This window comes from Pezoporus occidentalis, unplaced genomic scaffold (genome assembly GCF_034315485.1).
Source record: "Pezoporus occidentalis ecotype Australia unplaced genomic scaffold, CSIRO_AGI_Poc_V1 ctg89, whole genome shotgun sequence".
In the NCBI taxonomy this organism is placed as follows: Eukaryota; Metazoa; Chordata; class Aves; order Psittaciformes; family Psittacidae; genus Pezoporus; species Pezoporus occidentalis.
In genome coordinates, this window is record NW_026916253.1 from 115001 (window position 1) to 136082 (window position 21082).

A 21082-nucleotide genomic window follows, 5' to 3' on the forward strand; every position below is an offset into this window, starting at 1 on the left:
GAAAATAAAAACCCAGGGCAGCAGCGGCAGCAGCGGCAGCAATGAAGGCAGGAGCGGTGCCACCTTTCAGCGAATAATCCATGGAGGCAGCTAGCGGCCCCGGCATCGATGCAAAGAAGCACTTACCTTGTTCCGCGAAGTGCGTGCGTGCAGGGGAAGGCGGCAGCGAGCGCGGCCGGCCGCGGGGAGTACACCCGCCCGCCAGCCCAGCTCCAGCTCCGCGCCCGCACCGCGCCCGGCCGGCCGCCCCCCGGCCCCCGCGGCCAGCCTAAACAGGGACTCGCCGCCCTCCCCGGGCAGCGGCGGGGCGAGCAAGGGACAGAGACGGCCGGGGGCGAGCGGGCGGAGAGGGAGGGAGGGAACGAGGGAGGGAGGGGGTCGCCGAGCGCGGCCGGGGGAGGATTTAGGAAAATCGCAGCAACAAGGTCGCACCCCCGGAGCGCTGGGGCCGGGGCTCGTCGCGGGCTGAGACACTGAGTTCTCCCTGCGCGCCCTCCCCCACCCCAGCGCAGGGACCCGTGCAGGGCTCCGCGGCGCTTTTTCTCAGCTTTATTTTTTAATTTTATTACTACTATTCCAAAAGCGCGAGCCGGACTGAGAGCCGCAGGGCGCCTGCAAACTTTAAAGACAACAAAAAAGCGGGTGGGGGCGCGGGCCGGGCTCGCTGTGCGTCCGTAGAGTTTGCACACCCGAGGGGGGGAAGGAAGGGAAAAGCCCAAAACAACAAAGGAAAAAAAATTGTAACTGTTGCGCCTGTGATTTTATATATTTTTTCTCTTCCTTTTTTTTTTTTTTTTTTTTTTTTCCTTTTTCCCCGTTGTGGGGAAGGTGTCCAAGGGGATAGAAAGAGTAGTTGAACTTGCCGCATTGCAACAGGCAAAAGAAGTGAGAAAAAAAATCAAATAATTGATCCCGCTGCTGCCGCTTCGCCTCGCAAAGTTTGGAGGTGGGGGGGTGGGAAGAGGGAAACAGAGAAAACGCAGGGAGAGGAAGGGAAGGCAGGGACAGGAGGAAGACGAGAAGAAGGAGGACGAGCTCCGGCGCCCGGACATGTCCAGGAGGAAGCAAGCCAAGCCCCGTTCGGTGAAAGGTAAGACATCCTCCGCCGGCCCACGGGCAGCAGCCGCCGCCGCCTCCGCCGCCTCGTCGCGGCCAATCAGGGCCGGGTCCCGGCTTGGCGGGGATTGCAAATCGCCCCCCAGTACGGGCCGGTGGTGGCGGAGCTGCCCCCCTGAATGCAGGATGCCCCGCTTGGGGAGCGCTGCCTGTACCGCCCGGTTCGCGGGGGGTGCCAGTGTGGGTACCGCGGTGCCGGCCGAGACTCGCTGGCGACACGTGTCGCGATAATTGCTGGAAGAAGCCGGTAGCATCGTTGAGGAGGGGAGGGAGGAAAGTTTGGCGATGATGCTCGGTGAGGCAGGCGCATCAGCGGGCTGGGGAAGGGGGAAACGGAGCCTACTCGTGTTTTAGCCGGTCAGCTTGGAATTAATGTTTCTTTATGATTGGGAATAGGAGAGCCATCTGTTTCCTCCTGCTGTCCAATGTGCGTAAGGGTGGTGAAAGAAGGGGAGAATTAAAACCAATTTGATAGATCGGGGTTGAAAACTTGCTTTGGCTTGAAGAAATGATAGCCAGATTTAGGAAAAGCTGCATGAATAAAGATTAAACATGAAACTTCACATGTTCTTCATCATCCACAGCGAAGGGATGTTTAAATCCTTCTGTTTACCTCCATAAGAAAACAACTGCTGGTGAAACATAAAAGGAGGGCCGGGACCAGCCCCACGCCGTACTGCATGCCTTGCCAGCTTTTTAACTTTAAAGTGACTGGGTGCGAAATGGAAGGCGTGATTTTGGAAGCCTTTCGCTCCCAGCCATGAGGAGGTTAGCTGGTGTTGGGTAAGGTTTTATTGTCCTCTGCACAAAGCAGAAGTCACAAACTCAGTGGTCCGGGGGCTTTGTTGTGGAAGCACAAAAGGATCATCACTTCGGATGCCCAAAAGATGAAAAAAAAAGTCCGAAGTGTTCGTAATTAAATAACTTGCGGGTGGACAAAATTAGCGAGCGGTTAATGGACCAGCTAAAGGACAAATTGAAACCCCATCCACGGCTATTTTAGATTATTCGTGAAATATCCGCTGTTTGGCAGATGATTGCAATGTAAATCATACGTGCTTCAAATGTTTATGAAGTTTTTGTAAAGTCAGTCCTTCATCTTTATACGAAACCCTTCATCTAATGGTACGGTTCAGCATTGTGCTATGGGGCAGGTTTGCAGCATGGCGGTGTGACCCTCCGCAATCCTGGACAATCTCTGCCAAAGGAGCTACTTCAGTAACTAGTAGATGAATGTTACAGTCTGTGGGCAGAAGAGAGGGCAGAACTGGAGCTATTTCTAGGGGATGCTCTGAAATACATTGTTTAAAACGAAAAGAGCCGCAGTCTGAGAGCAGCGGAGCAGGCCTTGGGTCATGACTTCCATCGGGTGAGGGGATCATGTTTAGTGGCCAGGCCTCTGGAGTTTAAAATATTTTTCTGTGCTAAAGTGTCACATTTAACATTCAGGAAATAGTTCTATGCCAATGAAAACCGTGTTTGATCTGGAAGCGCAGTTAGTAATCATTGACATCTTGTGCCATAATAACATTAGGTATTTACCGTTTATCAGGCAGTTGTTTTCTACCTCATTACTTTTCAGGCAGCAATATCCCTTGCAAGTAGTTGATACTTCATAATGAAATTCTTATCCTAATTCTGATACAGAACTGAGCGCTATTTACAGGAACATGTTTAAGAATCGGAGCAGGTAACTTACTGGCAAGTCATAGCTAAGAAGCATTATCCCTGTAATGTAGAAATATCTAGAAGGTCTTTGCACAGTGAGCTGGGGGAAGCCCAGCTGTTAAAAAATTCTAAATATTTTGGTAGTCTCTAGGCACAGAAAAATGTGTTTTCAGCTTCAGCATAAACTGGCTGTAAATTACAGGTCTTAACATGAGCTGACTAAACAAGGAGTCTGTGTAATGAGCTGAATCTGGATGAAATTTTGGATAATAGGAGGCAACTCATCTGTGTATGCAGGATAAACAATTTCTGCCTTTCTTTATATTTATCCATATCATCTGCTTTTAAAAAGTCTGTCATATACATTTTGTGGTCTAGGGAGCTGGCAACACAGTAGATTGCCACAGTACACGTTTCCATGGAAATAATTGAGATGTAATAAATAAAGGCACTCTGAGGTCACAGGTTTCCCAATTCAACTGAGAAGAAAACAAGCAAAAATTATGTGGATATACATGTAGCATTTAAGACTTAAAATAATTTACTGTTTTTTCTCTTTTCGTGTATTTATTTCACTTTGTATAGGAGCTTTGCTATTTATTAACCACTACTGAGATTTGAGCATCCTTTTTCATTCACAGTCAGTGTGTGTGCCTGTGATGAAAGGGGTTATTCTGCATGCAAAAGGCAAGTTGCCTGCACATTAACTGGGAGTAATGCTGACTTTAAAGAAGTGACCGACTTTGGCAGAAGTACCAAACGTTGACAACGCGTATGTCAGCAGGGCTGTAGGGCATGTGGCCCCGTGCTGTATTATCAGGCCTGGCAGAAACTTGCAGGAATTCCTGCAGCTGTAACTCCAGCAGTAGCCGTGGACTTTCCCCTGATGTGGGATTTAAGATTTGCAATACAATACTCTGATTTGTTTTGACCATTAGTTTGTTCAAACTTGAAAATACTAACCCTGTGGCTGGTGACTGGGGACAAAGTTCTACTTGGCTTGAAGGAAGGTTGTTTCAGATCAACGAGGATAGGGTGAAAGTAGGAGGGGTTGAGTCTTTGTTGGCTTACAAAATACATGCTTCACTGACAGTGTGGTGGTAGCGGTGATGGAGTAAAGCACTGGCCTGTTCTGAAGCTTTACTCCACATCACAGTTGAAGCCTGTGAAAGTAATTTTCCTCGGCACAGACCCTGCTCTTGCCCTGCTGCCAGTAACCGCACCTGCAGAGGGTTTTTCCAGTTGTCTGTAAGGAAGAGTTGTACCTTACTCTGTGCATTAAAACAATGTGGTCCTGAACCCCAGTACCATAACATGGTTGTGGACATAAAACACTGTCTCCGCACTACAAGTGATGGGGAGTGATGTCAATACCAACATCCTTAAAAGTTTGCTGTGTGCTGCCAGCTTTGGGGGGCACGCCGTTGGCCGTGGTGGCTGAAAAGGACAGACGTTCTTCTCCCCTGTTGATTAAAGTGGGACTTCTCATGCTATAACTTGGGGCCTTTGGAAGCTGTTCTGGAAAGTGAATTGCTGAGGTGCTGGTAACAGTAACTGGTAGGTTTCCAGCTCCATGTAATTGTAATTGAGGAATTACTCCACTGCAGTTTGTGGGGACTGAGCTGGTGTTGGCACAAGGTTTTAAGCATCAGGTACCCTTTGGTTGCTGAATTTGACAGTTCTGCAAATTGCTGTCAGCTTGCAAGGGTATTTTGTGCGTAAACGTGCTAGCTGGTAATCAGACTGTTTTGCAAAAGAATGCACTAATTAAGCCTAGATTTGTTATCCTACTTGAAGTTGCAGAATCGCTGTCATATTTTTCTGCTTTCAGTTGGCAAAAAATGCTGATAGAAACTTTTGATTCACACCCTACCTGCCTCATTTGTGTCAGTCAAGAAGAGAAAAGGGGGGTTGGTTGCTACTTTGTTATCTGCAAAGTAAATAAAAATACTTCAACCATTTGCTGAGTTCCAATTAGTTGATTGCTATGAATGATCTTCTTTAAAGGAATGCTGTTTTACCTATCTGCTCATACAAAGGTTTGATTTTGAATGTCTTGTGAAAAGCATTCTCTTTGTCTTGATTGATGTCAAGAATAAAAGCGTGATGGTAATATCCCTTTGAAAGCTATTGTATTGTCAGCTCTGGCTGACAGCAGGAGGCCCTCCTAGTGCTATAGATTAGCGCTGTGAAAACACTGACATTTTCTTTGTTATATTGCTGTTGTTCGGCTTGCAAAGTCAATTATACAATGTCGGAGCTCAGTTACAGAGTTGACTGTGGAAGTAACAATGTCTTTCATACTTGTCTTAAAGATATAATTTTCCTTTTTTTTCCCAGTTGATAGAGAAGAACCTGCAGGTACTGGAGCAGTACATTCTACAAATTAAATTTTGACAAGTATAATCATAATTGCCAAATACAAGAGACTTGTGCTATTATCCTTTAATTTTACAGTTCATTCAAGTTGCAGTGAAATCTTATTGATACAGTGAAAGCAGCAGCTAAAATTGATAAAACTCATATCAAATAAGATTACGGTCTTGATTGTTCTTTATCAAGTGTAGCTTTTGGGGGATTAGGAATAATTGGAGATGTTGGTGTTTCATTGTGGGGCTGGTGCCCTGAGAGCATTTGAATCCGTGCAGTATTCTGAGCACTACCTTCAGGGATTAGCCCGCAGTTTTTAATTTTTGCCGTGTATTTTGCTACAAGTCTAGCAGTGTTCTCCCTTGAACTCCACAAGTCCCATTTTCCTTCCTTTCCCTCCCCCTGGTATGCCTTCCTGGATGGGATCTGGGTGGTATTTAACTGGTTTTACTGATTGAAACTCCTGCCTGTGTGCAAACACCTTTTAATTGTGGCCTGTTCCCATCGGTCTTGGCGAATAAAATGAATAAATGTGGCACAAAATTGAAAAGAGTGGGAAAGGTAACGCAAAAGGCTTAAATACGAATAGGGAGAAAATAGAAATCTCATGTTTTTTTTGGTGATGCTATGTCTAAAGCCATCAATGAAAAACAACTGCCATGTAACAGTAGTGGCTCTTGGAGAAGGCCGCCTATTTTTATTCATCTGAAATATTTGTGTACAATCAGTGCAAGTTAAAGCCCATCATTCACTGCTAAATTGCTTCAGATGACATGTGCAAAAAAATAATCAGAGCGCTCTTGTTAGGATGTTAATTGTAGGATTTCTAAATTACTATTATAAACTAATAGAGTAACAAAAGATTCTACAGTTACCAGTAATTTGTCAGGATTTATTTTGTTTTTCTTCAATAATTGAAAATTAATGTCTTGAAGTGAAAGCAGATGTTCATGCCATCCTCTGAATTGGATATAAAAATGATGTTTTGTAGATGCTTTAAGCTTGTTTAAATACAAACGGCTTTATCATAGATGAGGCTTTGGCTTGGTTTATCTACTGTTTGATGCCAAATTAACTTATAGGTTAAATCTGGGTAAGTGGCTTCAGCCTGGTTAAATGAACTAAGCCAAGTGCTTGGGGTGGCACTCAATGATCGGTTCTTAGAGGAAATGTATTAATAAACCTTCCTCACCTGCTAGCTCTGTGAATGATGATACTTTCTCCTACTGTAGAATTAACATTTACTTCTATTTTGATAAATGCACTCTGGACTGTTTACTCAGTTATTTTTACTGAACTAGTTAATTTATATCTTCGCTCCCAATTGCAGTTTGTGAAATTTGAAAAATGTAAACAACGTTTGTTTCTTTAACAAAGAAACAATCTCGGTCTCATGTGTTAGCCTGTAATCTCTGAAAGATAATAAATTTCTTTATGTATTGTAATATTTTGTTAAACAAAAGATTATTAATTACCCACAGTAATTGAACTGTCTTAGAAAAATGCCTACACCAACCCCTCATGGCTCTATCAGTATTTTCCTTAAATGCCTCTGAAAAAAAGGATGGCTATTATGTTCCCTTCTATCTTAGTAAATGCATTGGAGTAATGAAATACTTAAAATATAAAACCTATTACAGACTCCTGCTAAATCTTGACCAACATATACAATGGAGGGTCTCGTTCTGGTGCATGTGTTGGTGGATGTGGGCTCTAAGGGTGAGGCTGGGAGCTGGAGCCAAGTGAGGACCAGCTCTGAGCTCTCACGTAGCTCATGCATCTATTCAATGTACATTTAGAGCCCAGAAGCAGATTCTTGTGCATTTTCTTTTCTGATGTCCATTAGTAAATGCAGAGAAGCTAGTTCCTTGTTCTCTTAGACAAATAAGGTGATGTGAGTTTTAAGCAGTACATCTTCTTGACAACTCCTAGATGTATATGTATGTGCAGCAGTGAATTATAGTGGTTTATTGGAGTCGCTTTATTCTAGGGAGTAGAAGGATGTGCAGAGACTAAATGGTCTCCTGTGACATTTCCAGCTACAGAAGGCTTGAGATTCGACCTCTTGCAATGGTTTGTTTTCTAAAATGCAAACAAAGGGACCCGATGGGGTTGGAAACTGGGTGATGCCGTTTGGAACAGGCTCACAAATCTCACTGCAGTACAGACAATTGGCGTATGGCATTAGCTTTCCACCCTATGACTTATTTCAGATAGCACTGCAATACCCATCTGAATCTAGCGATAAGTAGCTTCATTATATTGTTTGCATTTGCTTAGAAAGAGAACCTTTTCCTTTCTAGCCACAGATTAGGCAACAGAAGGACCAATTTGCAGAGCTTGTAAATGCCACTTGTTAATCATATGCAGTACAATTATTAATTTTTTTTTCTTTTCCCCCTTGGATGCATTAAGTCAACTTTTTAGCTTTTTATGTAATTGAAATTTGCCCTTTTGTTACCTGGGCATGAATTATTTTTGAAATGTTGTCATTACCTGCCCTGCTGTGAGGTTTATCTCTTCTGTTCATCCTAATTAAATAAAACATACTGTTGTTCACCAGTCTCGTGTTGAAGTGAATTACCTGCCTGAAGGCTCGTGCTGATGTCGGCCACGCTTGTTGCAGCAGCAGACACCGTTGACTAACACATTTACTTTTAGATTTTCATTTCAAAGGGCTCAGTTTGTGCAGTGTGACGGGTGAATGGTGAACACTTTACAGGACTTTCAAGAGCTGAACAAACAGTAAAGGACTTATTGCTACCACAGAGTGGCAAGTACAAATGTAAGGCAGCCTTTGTGGCAGAGGAGTGTTTCCTTTGCTGGATAAAGGCCACTCAGAAGACCTGAAGGGCTCACTTGGGTATGATGGAGTTAAAATAATCTCAGTTGTGGTCTCATTTAAACCCACCCTACCTGCATGTTCTCCTGGGCAATTTCTAGTGGGGTTGATCTTGGCTCTCTTTGTAGCATCACCCGCGGTTGTGTTCTCCTTGAGTCCTTGTGTTCAGCCTTGAGGCTGCTTCAGTAGTGTAGCAGTTGGAGTTCCTTTACACAGAAGTTATTTCCAGTTCGCATTAGAGAAAGTAAACAATGCATTTGGGTTTTAAAGCAAAGTGCAGGGAAAGGTCCCTGCTTGTAGAGAAATGGTTTGTTTAAGCCTCTGATAGCGCTACAGAGAACACACTGCTCTGTAGAACACTGGTGAAATCCTGTTACGAGTAAAGTACAAGAGTTAACAAGTCGCTATGCTCCAGTCTCTGATGGCTCTTGTTAGGCTCTGGAGGTTTGGTCAAATATGGCCTAATTCTGCTTTCCAAATATTAAAAAAAAATTACACAGAGGGCAAAAAGACAAGTCCTTAATATGCATATCCTGGGAAAATCTTAAACCAGTATTTTTACCCTCTCCAGTCTCAAGGCTAATCAAAATTCCTTTGTTTCCACATCCACCATTAAAATACATGCCTCTCTTGGTTGTCTGCTGACTGTACAAGTTTAACCACTCAATTGAACAGACTTGCAAAAGCTGTTACAGAGTTTAACATTTGCCTACAGGTATTTTAGAGATGGGAGTGAAGCTCCAGACAGTCTCTAACAGTACTGGTACTTAAATTAGCAGCTCTGCTCATTTCTTGGTGGTCCTCACATGGCTGAGAAGAGGTTTTCCTGGGTTACCATTGAGGCAGGTTAGCCAAGCCTTCACCTGGTGATGACTTCTAGAACTCACTTCACATAGCAGTGGGCTGAGTGATGATGAAGATAATGTTGACAGAGACACACTTGCTATGCTCTTTGAAAAGAAGGTGTTTAGAGTGGTGCGGAGATGAAGGGCTTCCCTGGGTGAGCATCTAGGACTCGCTTTTGCAGTTTCTGGGGTGAGTGCGATTTTCTGTCTTGACACTAGCTGGAGTTGGATTGGATGTTTAAATGTAAGCCAGCAGCGTAAGTCCAAGCTCCCTGGAATGTGCTGGAGAACTAATAGTGTTAATTGAGATGCTTGTTGATGTTGGAGGACTGTGGGTAGCCATAAGCTTATATCAGGCATTGAGTGAAATTTGTGTCTTGTTTTGGTGGTAATGCTTCTTATTGATTTTAGTGATGATAGAACTTTATTCTCATTTCTTGTGCTGCAATTGAAAGAACAAGAGAAGCAAAGACATTTGATAGAAATAGTCACTTGGCATCCAAAGCTGCAGAAGACATCTCCTTCTTCTTTTGTGAGATTGCTGCTGGAGGGGTTTCTAGGAAGAGCAGTGAGAAGGTTCAAAGCACAGAGGATGCAGTGTTGCTGTAGGAGTTCCCCAGTGGCACTGCAGGAAACCCAAGAGGCCTGGATTGTGTTTAACATCTGTTAATGTGGGCAGGTACAGATTCATGTCAGCAAAAGTGACTGTGATTCTGCATTCTGTCACTCTCATGTCCCAAAAATTAGAAAACTAAAAGGAGGTAGAGAAAACACATGGTAGAAGGATGAGCTTAATACGTCGAGAAGCACAAACGCTAAACAGAGAAATACGTAAATAAAATAGGAAAACTGGGAAGTCTGTTGCTGGCATTTGAGTATGGAGGGTGCGTGATAATTAGATGGAAGGTTTTGGCACAGAGGTTTACTTACCTGGAGCTGCATCCATATTATTTTTAATTTTGAGTTTAAGAAGACTGAGTAGAAGGAGCAGATCTGAAAAGTGACTCCAGTTCCATGGAAAAGGGTATGATTAAGCATAAGCAGAAAAGAAAACATTAGAAGTGTAAAACACCTAAATAAGGTAGCTTTTCTGCTCTTACAGAATCCTAGAATTGTTTAGGCTGGAAAAGACCTCTAAGATCACTGAGTTCAACCATTAACCCAACACTTTCAAGTCCACCAATAAACGATGTACCCAGGTGCCACATCTACACATCTTTCAAGTACCTCCAACAATGGTGACCACCACTTCCCTGGGCAGCCTGTTCCAGTGCTTGACAACAGTGACAATGCTTTCCTGTCTGAAGGAGTTTATTTGTTGTAGTTTATAGTTGTTTTCTGTTCAGTATAATTAAACTTGAGGAGGACTGTGATTGCAGCCATTAGTTCTGGGAGTATCAAGTATTTTCTGGTCATGACAGAATCTGCACATGATCATGACAGAGTCTGAACTTCACTTGTGAGGACTCCTGATTATTCAGGGTTTTGGAGGTCACGGTGGTAACTGGAAAAAGTAGACTTTGAATGCTTCGTATGTGAATGCACGCAAATACATGTCATCTGTGATGTGAGTTCACATGCACGTGAAAGAGAAGGTCTAAGAAACAGGTAGTATCTTTTGTTAGACCAACTGACATGGTTGCAAAATGCAAGGAAGTTTTTCTGATTCACAAACCTGCCTCCTGTTTTGAAAAAAGCAGAAGCCTTATGGCTATTTTGCTCAACAGGTAAATTAATGCAGCTTTGCTTTAATTCAGTTATTCAAGCTCTTACTCAAATGCCTCGTGCTTCATTAGATTACTCACATGAGTAAGGATAAACTGGATTATATAGTAATGCCAAGCTTGCATATTATTTATTGCTGAATTCTGTGGATGCATTTCAGTTGGGAAGTTTGCTTGTGGCCTCCTTTATTTCTAGGAAAATGGCATGCCTTGCCCTTCATGATTTCTTTGCTTTTACTGACCAGACTGTTCCCCCAGAGGGCATGTGGGATGTGGCAGAGTGTTGAAAACACTGGGATAGAGAGCGAGAGAAGGAAGGTTGTGTGTGAATTGCACCTTATTTATGTTTATGCTGGATTTCTGTGGCAGAAATGATGTGTTTCTGGCAGTGATACTTTGTAGGGAATGTTGTAGGCAGCTCTGGGTAAGAGAGTTGCTACCTTGAGATTTTTTTTTTTACAGAAAAAGAAGTACTTTCAGTATAATTCTGAACATCCTTTAGGAGTATGGTACAATATATTATTAGCCATTTAAAAATGAAACTGAGTGCTTGCCTTTGCATCTCATACTGAGTCTCCCCTAATGCTCGTGTATGAGTCTACTAATGTGATTCCCCTCATTTGAAGGGTGTTTTCTTTCCTAATTTCTTTCCTGCTTGATAACAGATAAGTGAGATTTGTTTTAAAGCTCCCATTTGGTTTATTTTGATTACTATTTTTGGTCTTAGATAAACCCTCAACAGAGAGCTTCTGTTTTTATTCTTCTTGATATAAGTAAATTCAGTAATGAATCCAAACTTAGAGGTGAGGGTCTGTAGAAAAAAACAAACCAAAAGCCACTCCTGGGAGGTGCTTGGCAGCTCTGTGGTGTGACTGGCTTCCACTGCACCCAGTGCACTCGTGGAGCCGCGGGCAGGAGCTGCCTGGCCCTGCATGCAGAGCCCTGCCTGCAGAGCTGCCAGGCTGCACAACTGAGTGTCCCTGGGTGCTTCAGAGACATGGGGGGACAAACCCCCTGCTTCTGGCAGAAAGATGCTTCTTCAGTGATGGGGCTGCTGGTGGTGTGCAGGCGGGTCTCCCATGAGCAGGGTTTGCTGGGTGCTCTGACACACAGCAGGAATTCACCCAAAGACCAAATGCACATTTTCATGAAGAGCTCTCTCTGCTATGATTTTTCCTCCTTGCCAGTGGCTCTGTATTCAAAATGTGGCTCCAAAGAAAATGCATAGAAAAATGAGCTTTTAATTTGTAACCTGCTGCTGAACCACCCTGTTCTCCTTGAGATGCCAAGTAGTAAATGAGGTTTTTGTATCCCCAGACATGGCCATCCAAGAAATATTCTGTGTTGTAGCTGTCAACGGCAAAGCTGAAGACATCAGGCTGGTGGCTTAAAACCTGCTGCCGTCTGATTGGCATGAGCAAAGGTAATGCAGCACAAAACTTGAGCAGACAAAAAGGCAGGTAGAGAAACTGTTGTCTCCAGAGGCTTGGGAGGTCCTGGATGCCCCCAGAGCAGGGACTGCTGCAAGCTTTCTGTCTGGCAGTGCTGAGGAAAAAGGGAGCAAAATTGTTTTCTTTGTGCAGTCATTCAGGGTGCAGTTGGAAAACCGCCTTTAATTTAACTCTTAAAAAATGCAGAGTTGGTTCTACAGATTTTGGTTTTGTGGAGAATAGTGTGTTGTCTGGCCACATGTCCTAAGGCGTCTTCCACTGTGTGTATTTGTTCTGAGCATGGGGGACAGCAGGTATCCCAGCTGACAAATATAGCTTGTCTCCTAGCAAACCTCAAACCACCTAATGGAAGCTTACCTTGAGCTAGAAATCAAGAACTCTGATTTTTACTCAGTGATGGTGGGTTGTATTAAAACTAGCCCAACTGTGGGACCATGAGGGAAACTGGCTGTTCCCAGTGCCCTCTGCTCAGGAGACCAGCTGCTGCTGTTATTGTTGCCCTGGCCAGGTAGACAAATGGCTGTCGTTGAAGCAAATCCTCGAATCTGTTGTGAAGGATGCAGAACCACCCAAGTGCAGCCTGAAGAAGTTCACTGAAAGTGATGAAGAATAGACTCAAGATGCATAACTGCTTGCTGTGCTCTCCTGCTCTTGTGACAATTGTGTCCTGGTGGAGATGTGAGCTGTGGAATGCTCTGTGGTGTCCCACTGGGTGCTGCTTCTCATCACTCTCTAGATAGGGATCCCCCCTGAGCTGGCAGCCATGCTTCAAAATCAATGCAAAGCAGAGAGAGTTTGTTCATTCATGCTGTGCCAGTGTCTTTCACTGCTCCAGTGCCGGTAGAAGTTGCTGGCAGTAGCCTTGTATGGGGCAGCATTGCTGGGGAGCAATTTTCTTCTCTGTTCTAAATTAGTGGAAATAGTGCCACTAAGAAGTTGGATTACGTACCTCAAGAAAAAGGAAGATTTGTTTTTCTGCTCCTAGCGTGCACCATAGGCTGTGTCACCATGTGTCACCAAGTGGGTGCTCCTGCTAATCCTGGCACTTAAATGCTAGCTAGTCCTTTGGCAGGTGCCGATCTGTCTCCCATGCTTGGATGACAGGAGAGATGATGGTAAATCCCACCTCTTTTTGTTACTGTACGCAGGCTGGTTTCTAATGCCTGAAGTTTGACTATGGTTGACCCAAGTACTGCTGTGTCCGTAACCTCATGCGTAGGCTGGCCTGTGTTTCTGGAGTCATAAGGTACTGACAACTTTGTGAAGGACAAAGCCTCTGCTGCCCAAAGCACCTGGCGTCCTTGGGCCCTCCCAGCTGGTGGCTGGCCTGGCCTCTAGTGTGGCAATGGCTTGTGCTTGTTTGCATTTTATTTCTGATCTGGCAAATTTTGATGGCTTTCCCTGCTGGGAAGGACTATCTCTCCCCCCACCCCCATCTGCTTATTTTTAGTCATAGGACGTAAATGTTTGCCAAGAAAAAATAAAACAACAAAGAAAACACCTAAAGCAATGTCAACTTTGTACCTTTCCTTGCTCTTAAAAAGAGAGTTTAATTGTGTTAACTACTGATGTGGGTTTTTTAGTAGCAGCTGTGATTCGGTGTTAAACCAATGGTACATCAAAGAATAAAATGTGTGCGTGTGGGTTTTCTTGTGTGCTTTCCTAGTTATTATTAATCTTGTTCTGATTTGGGGAAAACATTGTGGTGTGAAAATATGAGGAAATGTCTCATAAAGGAATAAAAAAAAGAGCTTTAAATAGCTTGTGCAGTAGCATTGGTTGGGCTGCAGTCTGGGCTCTCGAACAACTTTACTTTAAAATAATAATAAAAAAAAAGCTTTAAATCTTATAAATATTTTGTGTCTCTTTCTGTCTCTTTTGCAATTCTTAACATACATTTTCTGTTCTGCTGTTAACTCCCAGATGCAGAATTCCTAAGTTTGGGCTAATAGAAAATTTGGAGGATTCTTCATTATCTGAACCTCTTGAGAAATACCAAATATGTTCCAGTAATTGTGGTGTAGTACAACAGGGAGTCACACTGGCAGTTTGTTGGAAAGGGTTTTTCCTGTAGTTATGAAAACCATACAACTATTAAAATCCCCAAAACTGAAACCTTTGGGATTACTCATATACTTACAGTTAAGCGCATGCCTAAAGGTAGGTCTGTTCAGCATGCCATTTCTGACTTGTGTTTTGAATCCTAGCTTGAGAATATCAGGGGAAAAAAACTACTCCTCAATCACTTCAGTCTCGTGCAGCCTTTTAATTCTGTGCTTACATGGCTGTAGCATGCTGGGCTGTGGCTCACACCCAGGTTTGCTGTAAAGCAGGTTATTGATAATAAAGAATGAAAAGTTTGCAACATAGTTGAATACTCAGGCTGTTAGAAGAGGCTCAGGGTCAGATGTCTTCCCTCCTGCCTTCTCTTCTGCCTCTGCCACAGCTCCCTGTGAATGCGCATGAGTCACTTAATTTTATATTTCCTTCTCTCTGTCAGTATTTTCCATCTTGGTTGTATGCAAGGAGGGTGTAACATTTGTCCCTTGGAGATCAGAGTGAATTTATTAAATGCTGAGAGATTCTGGATAGGTAAAAGTGAAATGGAACACTGATATTACAGTTCAGGTCATAATATTTGGGTTTGCTTTGTGGTGGTTTCATCTTCCCTATTCCAGAAGTTGTTTTATGGAATAGAATTAACAAGGAAAACTAGAAAGTGATGCTTGCTTTATGGCTGCAGTGTTGGGACTTTTGTCCTTGCCAAGCAATCTCTTACTGAGAAGGTGTTGGTTGCCTTGCTCTTCTGTCTGCAAAGCAGCAATAGTAACAGCTCTCTGTATTTCTTAGTTTTTATTTTAAAAGCTTCCTTTTATTAAATACTTATTTTGTGTGTGATTTTCTCTTGGAAAATACTGGCATGTGCCTCTAAACGTATTGATATATCACCCTAAGGAGTTAAGTTAGCACACCTATCCTTCTTGTGAAATAAAATGCATTTTGTGTGTTTGTCTAAACAATTTATTTTGAGCCAGAATTTGGAAATATGCATGTTGTAGAGTATAACTAATACAAAAATATTTTTGTTGTGCTTCTTTACAGAAAATTCATTTGCACAAATATCAATATGTGGGAGAATTTGATTTTGAAAGCAGTCCCATCCACTTTGTACAAAAACACAATGGAGCACGTAAACTCGCTTTAGACATGACTTATTCTACTGTGTCCCATTAATTGATGTTTACACAGTGCTTTGAAAACGTAAAGCGCTATATAAGTGCTTATTATTGCTACATTATTATTATTCTCTCTCTTGAAAAAAAACCCTCTAGGGAGAGGGCGACTTGCTTTGCATTTCATCTGTAGTGCAGATCCCACAAGAAATATACCCATTTGTTTTGGTTTTTACATTCTGCTCTCCCCACTTCCACCCTTCTGGAAAAAGTAAGTATTGTGTTTAGAGATTACAGAGCTCTTAGTCTATGCTTGGTAACTACACCAATGAGAACATTATTTGAAGGCATATAAAAATCTTAAAATAGCTTCTTATTCCAATCTGTGCAATAAAATTGAATTGCTGCCCTGGCCTCAGCCCCTGCTCTCTGTGGGTGCTGTGGAGGCAACTTGGCCAGCCTGGGCATCAAGGGACGAGCAGGAGCTGGTGATGATGCCTTTTGTTGGGTGCTCCTGCCGCGCCTGTCTGCCTGCGTGGGCCCAAGGACAAAAACCGCTGAGTGAAGGGAGCATGGGGACAGTGCCAACAAAGCCTTAGAAGAATTTCCTTCCTATAGAGAAGGAGAGCTACAAGTTTTTCTGCTGTATCAGAACTATTGTTTTTCCTGGTAAAGATATATTCATCAATCCCTTATCTCCTTTACACTCTTTTGACAGCAGCCTGTATCACTGCAGGAGAACAAGATTTCAGTTTAAGTTATTTTAACCCTCTGTATCCCTTGAATCTTTATCATCAGAAGGACTTCCAGTGGGCAATGTTAACTGTTTACATCCTGAAATTTGAGAGCAACTCCCTGTGCCTCTGCCTTATATATGGTGTACATATATATATGGTATATACATATATATACACACACATATATATGGTATACATACTGTGCTATATATGGTATACATATGGTATTATTGTTGAGGCACAACAATAATACCATGGCTGATGAAATTGGAGTTATTTTGCCTGGGTACTTCTCGACTTGCATTGTCATAAGCTAGGGAAGCAGTAAACATAGCCTTCTCTGAGTACAGTGAGGAGCATTTCACCCTTCTTGTAGTTTTACATTTGTTATGCTCCTCTCCAGTGCTCTGGTCCCTGCCTGGCCCCATGCTGGGCTCCCCATGGTGCAACAGCTCTACTTCCAGCATTCTCTGTGTGTTGCTGCTGTTGGCTGCGTTTTGGGAAGAAGTATGGAGGAAACTGAAAGAGACCTTGAAAAATGTAAGGCATGGGAGAGCCTGAAGGTGATGTTTATTAGAGAGCATAACATGACTTAGATTTATCACTGGATTTGAGTGTTGGTTACCTTACCACTGCCTAGTTGCCAGCAGAAATGGGGACTTATGCAGCCAGCTTTACCTATGTGTGCGTGTGTGGTTGTTCAGCCTGAGCTGGTATCCCCTAGCTGTGGCAGGGGGTGGTGGTCACTGATAGCTGTGGTCTCAAACCTACAAGCAATGGCAAAGTGAAAGAAGGGGAAACCCCTGGAATTGGCTGGAGAGCCACTGAACAGCCTATGGAGGGGAGTCCTGCAGCCCATGGTAGTGGGAACACACTGGCAGGTTGGGCCAGTCTTGGTTGCGCTCAGAGCTCCCTTTATTCATTTGAGGTGATTAATAGTTCAGCTGTGTGGATGCCCATATTTCCAGATGTTTTCTAAATCAAAGCTGAAATTTAAGTGTGGTCTGATAGCTTAAACCTGTGTATTAGGTTACCATTTTATAATGGGTTCATTGGCCTTGTCAACGCAGCTTGGATTCTTTAGTTTCAGAGAGGAAAGCACCAGGCTGTGGGGAGGTGCAGGACACGAACAGGGCTGGCATTGGCCAGGAGGAGCAATGGGTGGGAAGCACTTTGTCCCATAGGTTGCATCCCTCCCAAAGCTTCCAGTCTTGAAAACTGGCCATTGACAGGTTTTCTTCTGTGCTCAGTGCCCAGGGACATTGTGGTGGTGGGGAGGCAGTGGGACAGGATGGGACAGCCTTGCAGCCCTTCCTGCTTTGTCCTTTCTAGATAGCAATTAATTTGGGCATGGAAAAGTGTTAAATTTTATAGACTGGAAGTTGAAATTGAGAATAAAAACCAGTTCACTTGGGCACTCCAATGGCAGATGAATGGCCAGACACAGAGCCTGGGGCAGCAGTGTGTGCATGTATTGATATGGTTAGAATGGACAAAAGAATTCCACTTCTATTGCTCTTTCAGCCCGAGCCTGCCAAGTCTGTAGAAACCTGCTCAGTGAGAGCAACTTGTTACTGAAACCCAGCTTGAGGCAATGCCCAGCACAACCCCTGTCTAGTGGAGGGTGCTTGCCACCCTGCTGAAGACACAGTGTGACTGGGGAACTTCAGAGAGATCAAATATATCTACTGTGCTTTAGCAGAGGTAGCTTACCTGCAGTGGGAGTGAAAGGCATCAGACCTGTGTGCTTGTCAGGTTTCCTTGTCAGTGCTTGTCCCTTCCCCCTGGGGTGTCATTTTCTACTTGTGTTTTAATAACAGACACACCAAAATGGAAGTTGAGGTGGCAGTCATTGCCTTGGGGCAGCCTTATGGAATGGTGTGGATGTCACCGGTTCCTCAGTGTCCCCACACCTCCGTGGAGTACAGGGGATGGCCCTAACACATGCAGGCACAAAGATGCTCCAGAAACAGAACCTGTTTGCGCAGAGGCAAGGGAGAGCGAGTGAATACCCTGTGGAAAATACAGCTCAGCTGCCTGTGCTGGCCACTGATCCCGGGCCGTGATCACCACACGTGGCCATGCCCCGGAGGCCGTGGGGCAGCAGGCTGGCTCCCGGCAGCCCCCACGGCGTGCGGTACGAACAGCCCGCGGCTGGGCAGATGGCTCCCTCCCGGCCACAGGGCCCCGCTCTTGAGGGAGCGAGCCCCGCTGAGACTGCAACAACAGCAACCCGGGAGCCGGGCAGATGGTCTACTGGCGGCCGCCAGCATAATTGCATCAGCTGGTTACTGCTGCAGCCAGCAGAGCCTCCTATTTGCACCATTCTGAAATGAGCCCCAGTTGTTTTTTTTCCTCCCCTTCTTCTTTTCCTTCCCAGCCTTGTTTAAATTTATGTATTTCTGTGAGGTGGGGTGAGGCTGAGGGGCAGCCATCTGCCAGAGGTGTCCATGATGGGGTTGGAGGAGCCTCCAGCAGCCGTGCACAGACAGACACCTGAACGGGTGAGGGGACTGCAGTGGCCTCCTGTGCTGCCTGTCGCTCTGGGCTTGAGCAGTGCTGCAAAGAGAAGAGCTGCACCAGTATGACCCTTTCCAGCCCCGGTGGTGCACTGCAGTCTCAGTCCGTATGCGATATGCCTGCCAGCCTCCACCTAAATTGCTCCAAGTACCTGAGCTGCAGCCCCCTGGAGCACACCAGCCCAAGGTCTGAATAATGCAGCAAAGTCCCTCGGGTCTGTCTGTCTGCCTTCCCCTCCCTGGGTCGCACCTCAGAGCTGCTGCTGCTGCAGGAGGGCTGTTGAGATGTCTGCTGGCGGTTGCTGGCTCGCCTGCCACCCTCGCTCCTCCTCGGGCTCTGGATACGTAGACAAAAGATCTGCCTGTTCCTATGGGGTCTGGTCTGTTCATGGGGATTGCTGACAGGTGCAGGCTCCAATGGCTTTCTAAGCCACAGAGCATTTATGGAGGGTAGGCAAAGCTCCCCTGGGGATGGAGATCTCCCTGTGAACTGTCCCCCCAGCTGGTTCCCGAGTTCCTCAGTGCATCTCGCTCTGGGCTCAGTGGGGAAGGGGCAGGAGCGATGAAGTGGTGCATGCTGTTTGCTCTGATTTGAGCTCTCAGCATGGCACAGGTAGTTGCAGTAGGGCTGATCTCAACTTGCTGCTGACCCCGAGGTCTTGTAATCCCTAATAGTAGTAGGATTAGATTTTGTCCAGCCAAGTCCTCCTTTCCTTTTCCTTTTCATTTTTTTTCTCCATGCAATACTTTCTGCCCCAGCTAACACAGTCTGCCTCCTGCCTCAACCCTTGCCTGCTTACTCCAGCTTCCAAGAAAGACTTGCCCTTCTTTTGAGAGAAGATTGTCAACCTGGCACTCCCTCTGTGCTGTTCTCCATGTCCCTTCACCCCTTTCTGTGCACAGATTGGTTTTGCTGTTGTGAGCCTGTTTCTGCCCCTGCCTCTCATTAGGCAGATGAGATTTCTCACCGCGCTTTCAGGGTACACAACTGATTTCTGTGATGTTAATTTTGAGACTTTGATTTGCACCCATCTATCAGACTTTTCCACTGACATAACTTCTGCAAAACTTCCCGAGTTCAGTGCCTGGTGGTGTGACAGTGCTAGTCCTGAGCTTCCCATTACAGTTTCCAAGAGGGATGGGACATATGGATGAACTAACTGTTCTTAAAGCCCTGGATAAAGTCTACATTTATAATCAGAGAGGGACTGTCCAAACTCTCCACAGCTTCAGTCACTGCAGCAGTGGATTTGATTAGTGATGTGATGATACCAATATGAGAATGTTATGTTGAGGAATTCTGTGAAAGTCTCTTTATCTGCCATAAGCTCCAAATGTGCAGCTTCTGGTGTTTAACCAAAACTTTGCAAATCTCCCAACAGGCTCTTGAGGATCAGTTCTTGTGTAGCCTTATTTTTCCTTTAGAAATTGTAAGTGTGGTAATTATATGTACTTTTGAAAGCTCTAACTATGCCTTATTTAAACTTCTGCAAACATTTTTGTGAGGCCAATTAAATGCCTGCAGAAGAAAACGATCAAAAAATGAAATGGGGAAATGTGCATTTACCCAGAGAGAGCTCACTAGCCAAGCAAAATGTTATGTTAGCCCAACAAATGGGTTATTCAAGCAAAGTTCTACCAAGACAAACATAGGAGAGTCAAGGGTAAGTGAGTTTTGAAGCAATATGGGATGAAGCAATATGACCCTCTCAAGTTCAGTTATCAAGACTGCACAGGTTGAGAAGATGAGGCTGACTTGAAAGATCCGCTTGAAAATGGCATCAGAAAGATCTGAAAAAAGCAGTCTAAGCTCAATTTTTCAAGCACTCTCCCCAGAATTCAGTATGGGCGCTGAACCTCTGTGCCACTGGATTCTTTCATTTGCACTTACTTACTTGAGTATTGCAGAAGAAGTCAGTAACAATGAAGTGAGTGCAGCTCATACCCTCTGAAGGCACAGGCAGGTTATTTTCTCCTTAGGTCACGTGTGCCTGCCTGTGGGAAGAAACCAGCCCTGTAGGGATGAGTGGCTCCTGCCTGTTCCTACAGTGCTGGGCCCTTGTCCCAGCATGGCCATGGGGTCAGAGCATGGCATGGTGCAGTGTCCAGCCCTCGATGTCCCTAGGGAGACGGCAGTGCCCAGTGAGTGGGACATGCAGGCAGGCCCAGGGTGTTGTGTCAGCACAGAGGGGTTTCAAGAGGAGCAGCACAAATGCAGCCACAGGCGTAACACCTTAGTGACTGGGATTCAAGGAACTGATTGTGCTGCACTGATTTTAATTCCCATTTACATTCCATCAAAGTTAGAAACAAAACTTATACGTAACTGGATTGAGCCCAGTATGCTTGCAATCTCTGCTGCTGCTGCTGATCAAAAGCAATATTCTGTTTCTAATTTGAGAAGGACTTTAAAAAAAAAAAAAAAGTTTAAAACAAGAGGAAACTGTCACATCCTGAGTGACATCCTGTGTGCTACAGCAGAGTTCTTGCTGCTCAGTGATCAGAATTTCAGCCAAGGGAATAAAATCCAATCCATGTAAAAATGTATTTGCTTTGTGGAACTCTTGTAGTATTGCATAAGCTATTTTTCTGATGGTAAAATGCAAATCTAAAATCTATATCCAAGTGAACAAAAAG

At 44.5% G+C, this 21082-nt stretch overlaps 1 protein-coding gene across 5 annotated transcripts in view; it reads left to right on the forward strand.

The window, feature by feature from the left end:
- The window catches only part of ZNF423 (zinc finger protein 423), a 235321-nt gene that overhangs the window by 435 nt on the left and 213804 nt on the right, over positions 1 to 21082 (forward strand). For all 5 annotated transcript variants that reach the window (XR_009962012.1, XM_062604901.1, XM_062604898.1 and 2 more), the window contains exons 1-2: positions 1 to 139; positions 829 to 1090. The exon at positions 1 to 139 is cut by the window's left edge. Coding sequence is in view for 4 of the 5 variants with exons in the window: in XM_062604901.1 (XP_062460885.1) it covers positions 1051 to 1090 (40 nt within the window). In the remaining variant the exon portion in view is untranslated. The remainder of the gene's footprint in view (positions 140 to 828; positions 1091 to 21082) is intronic.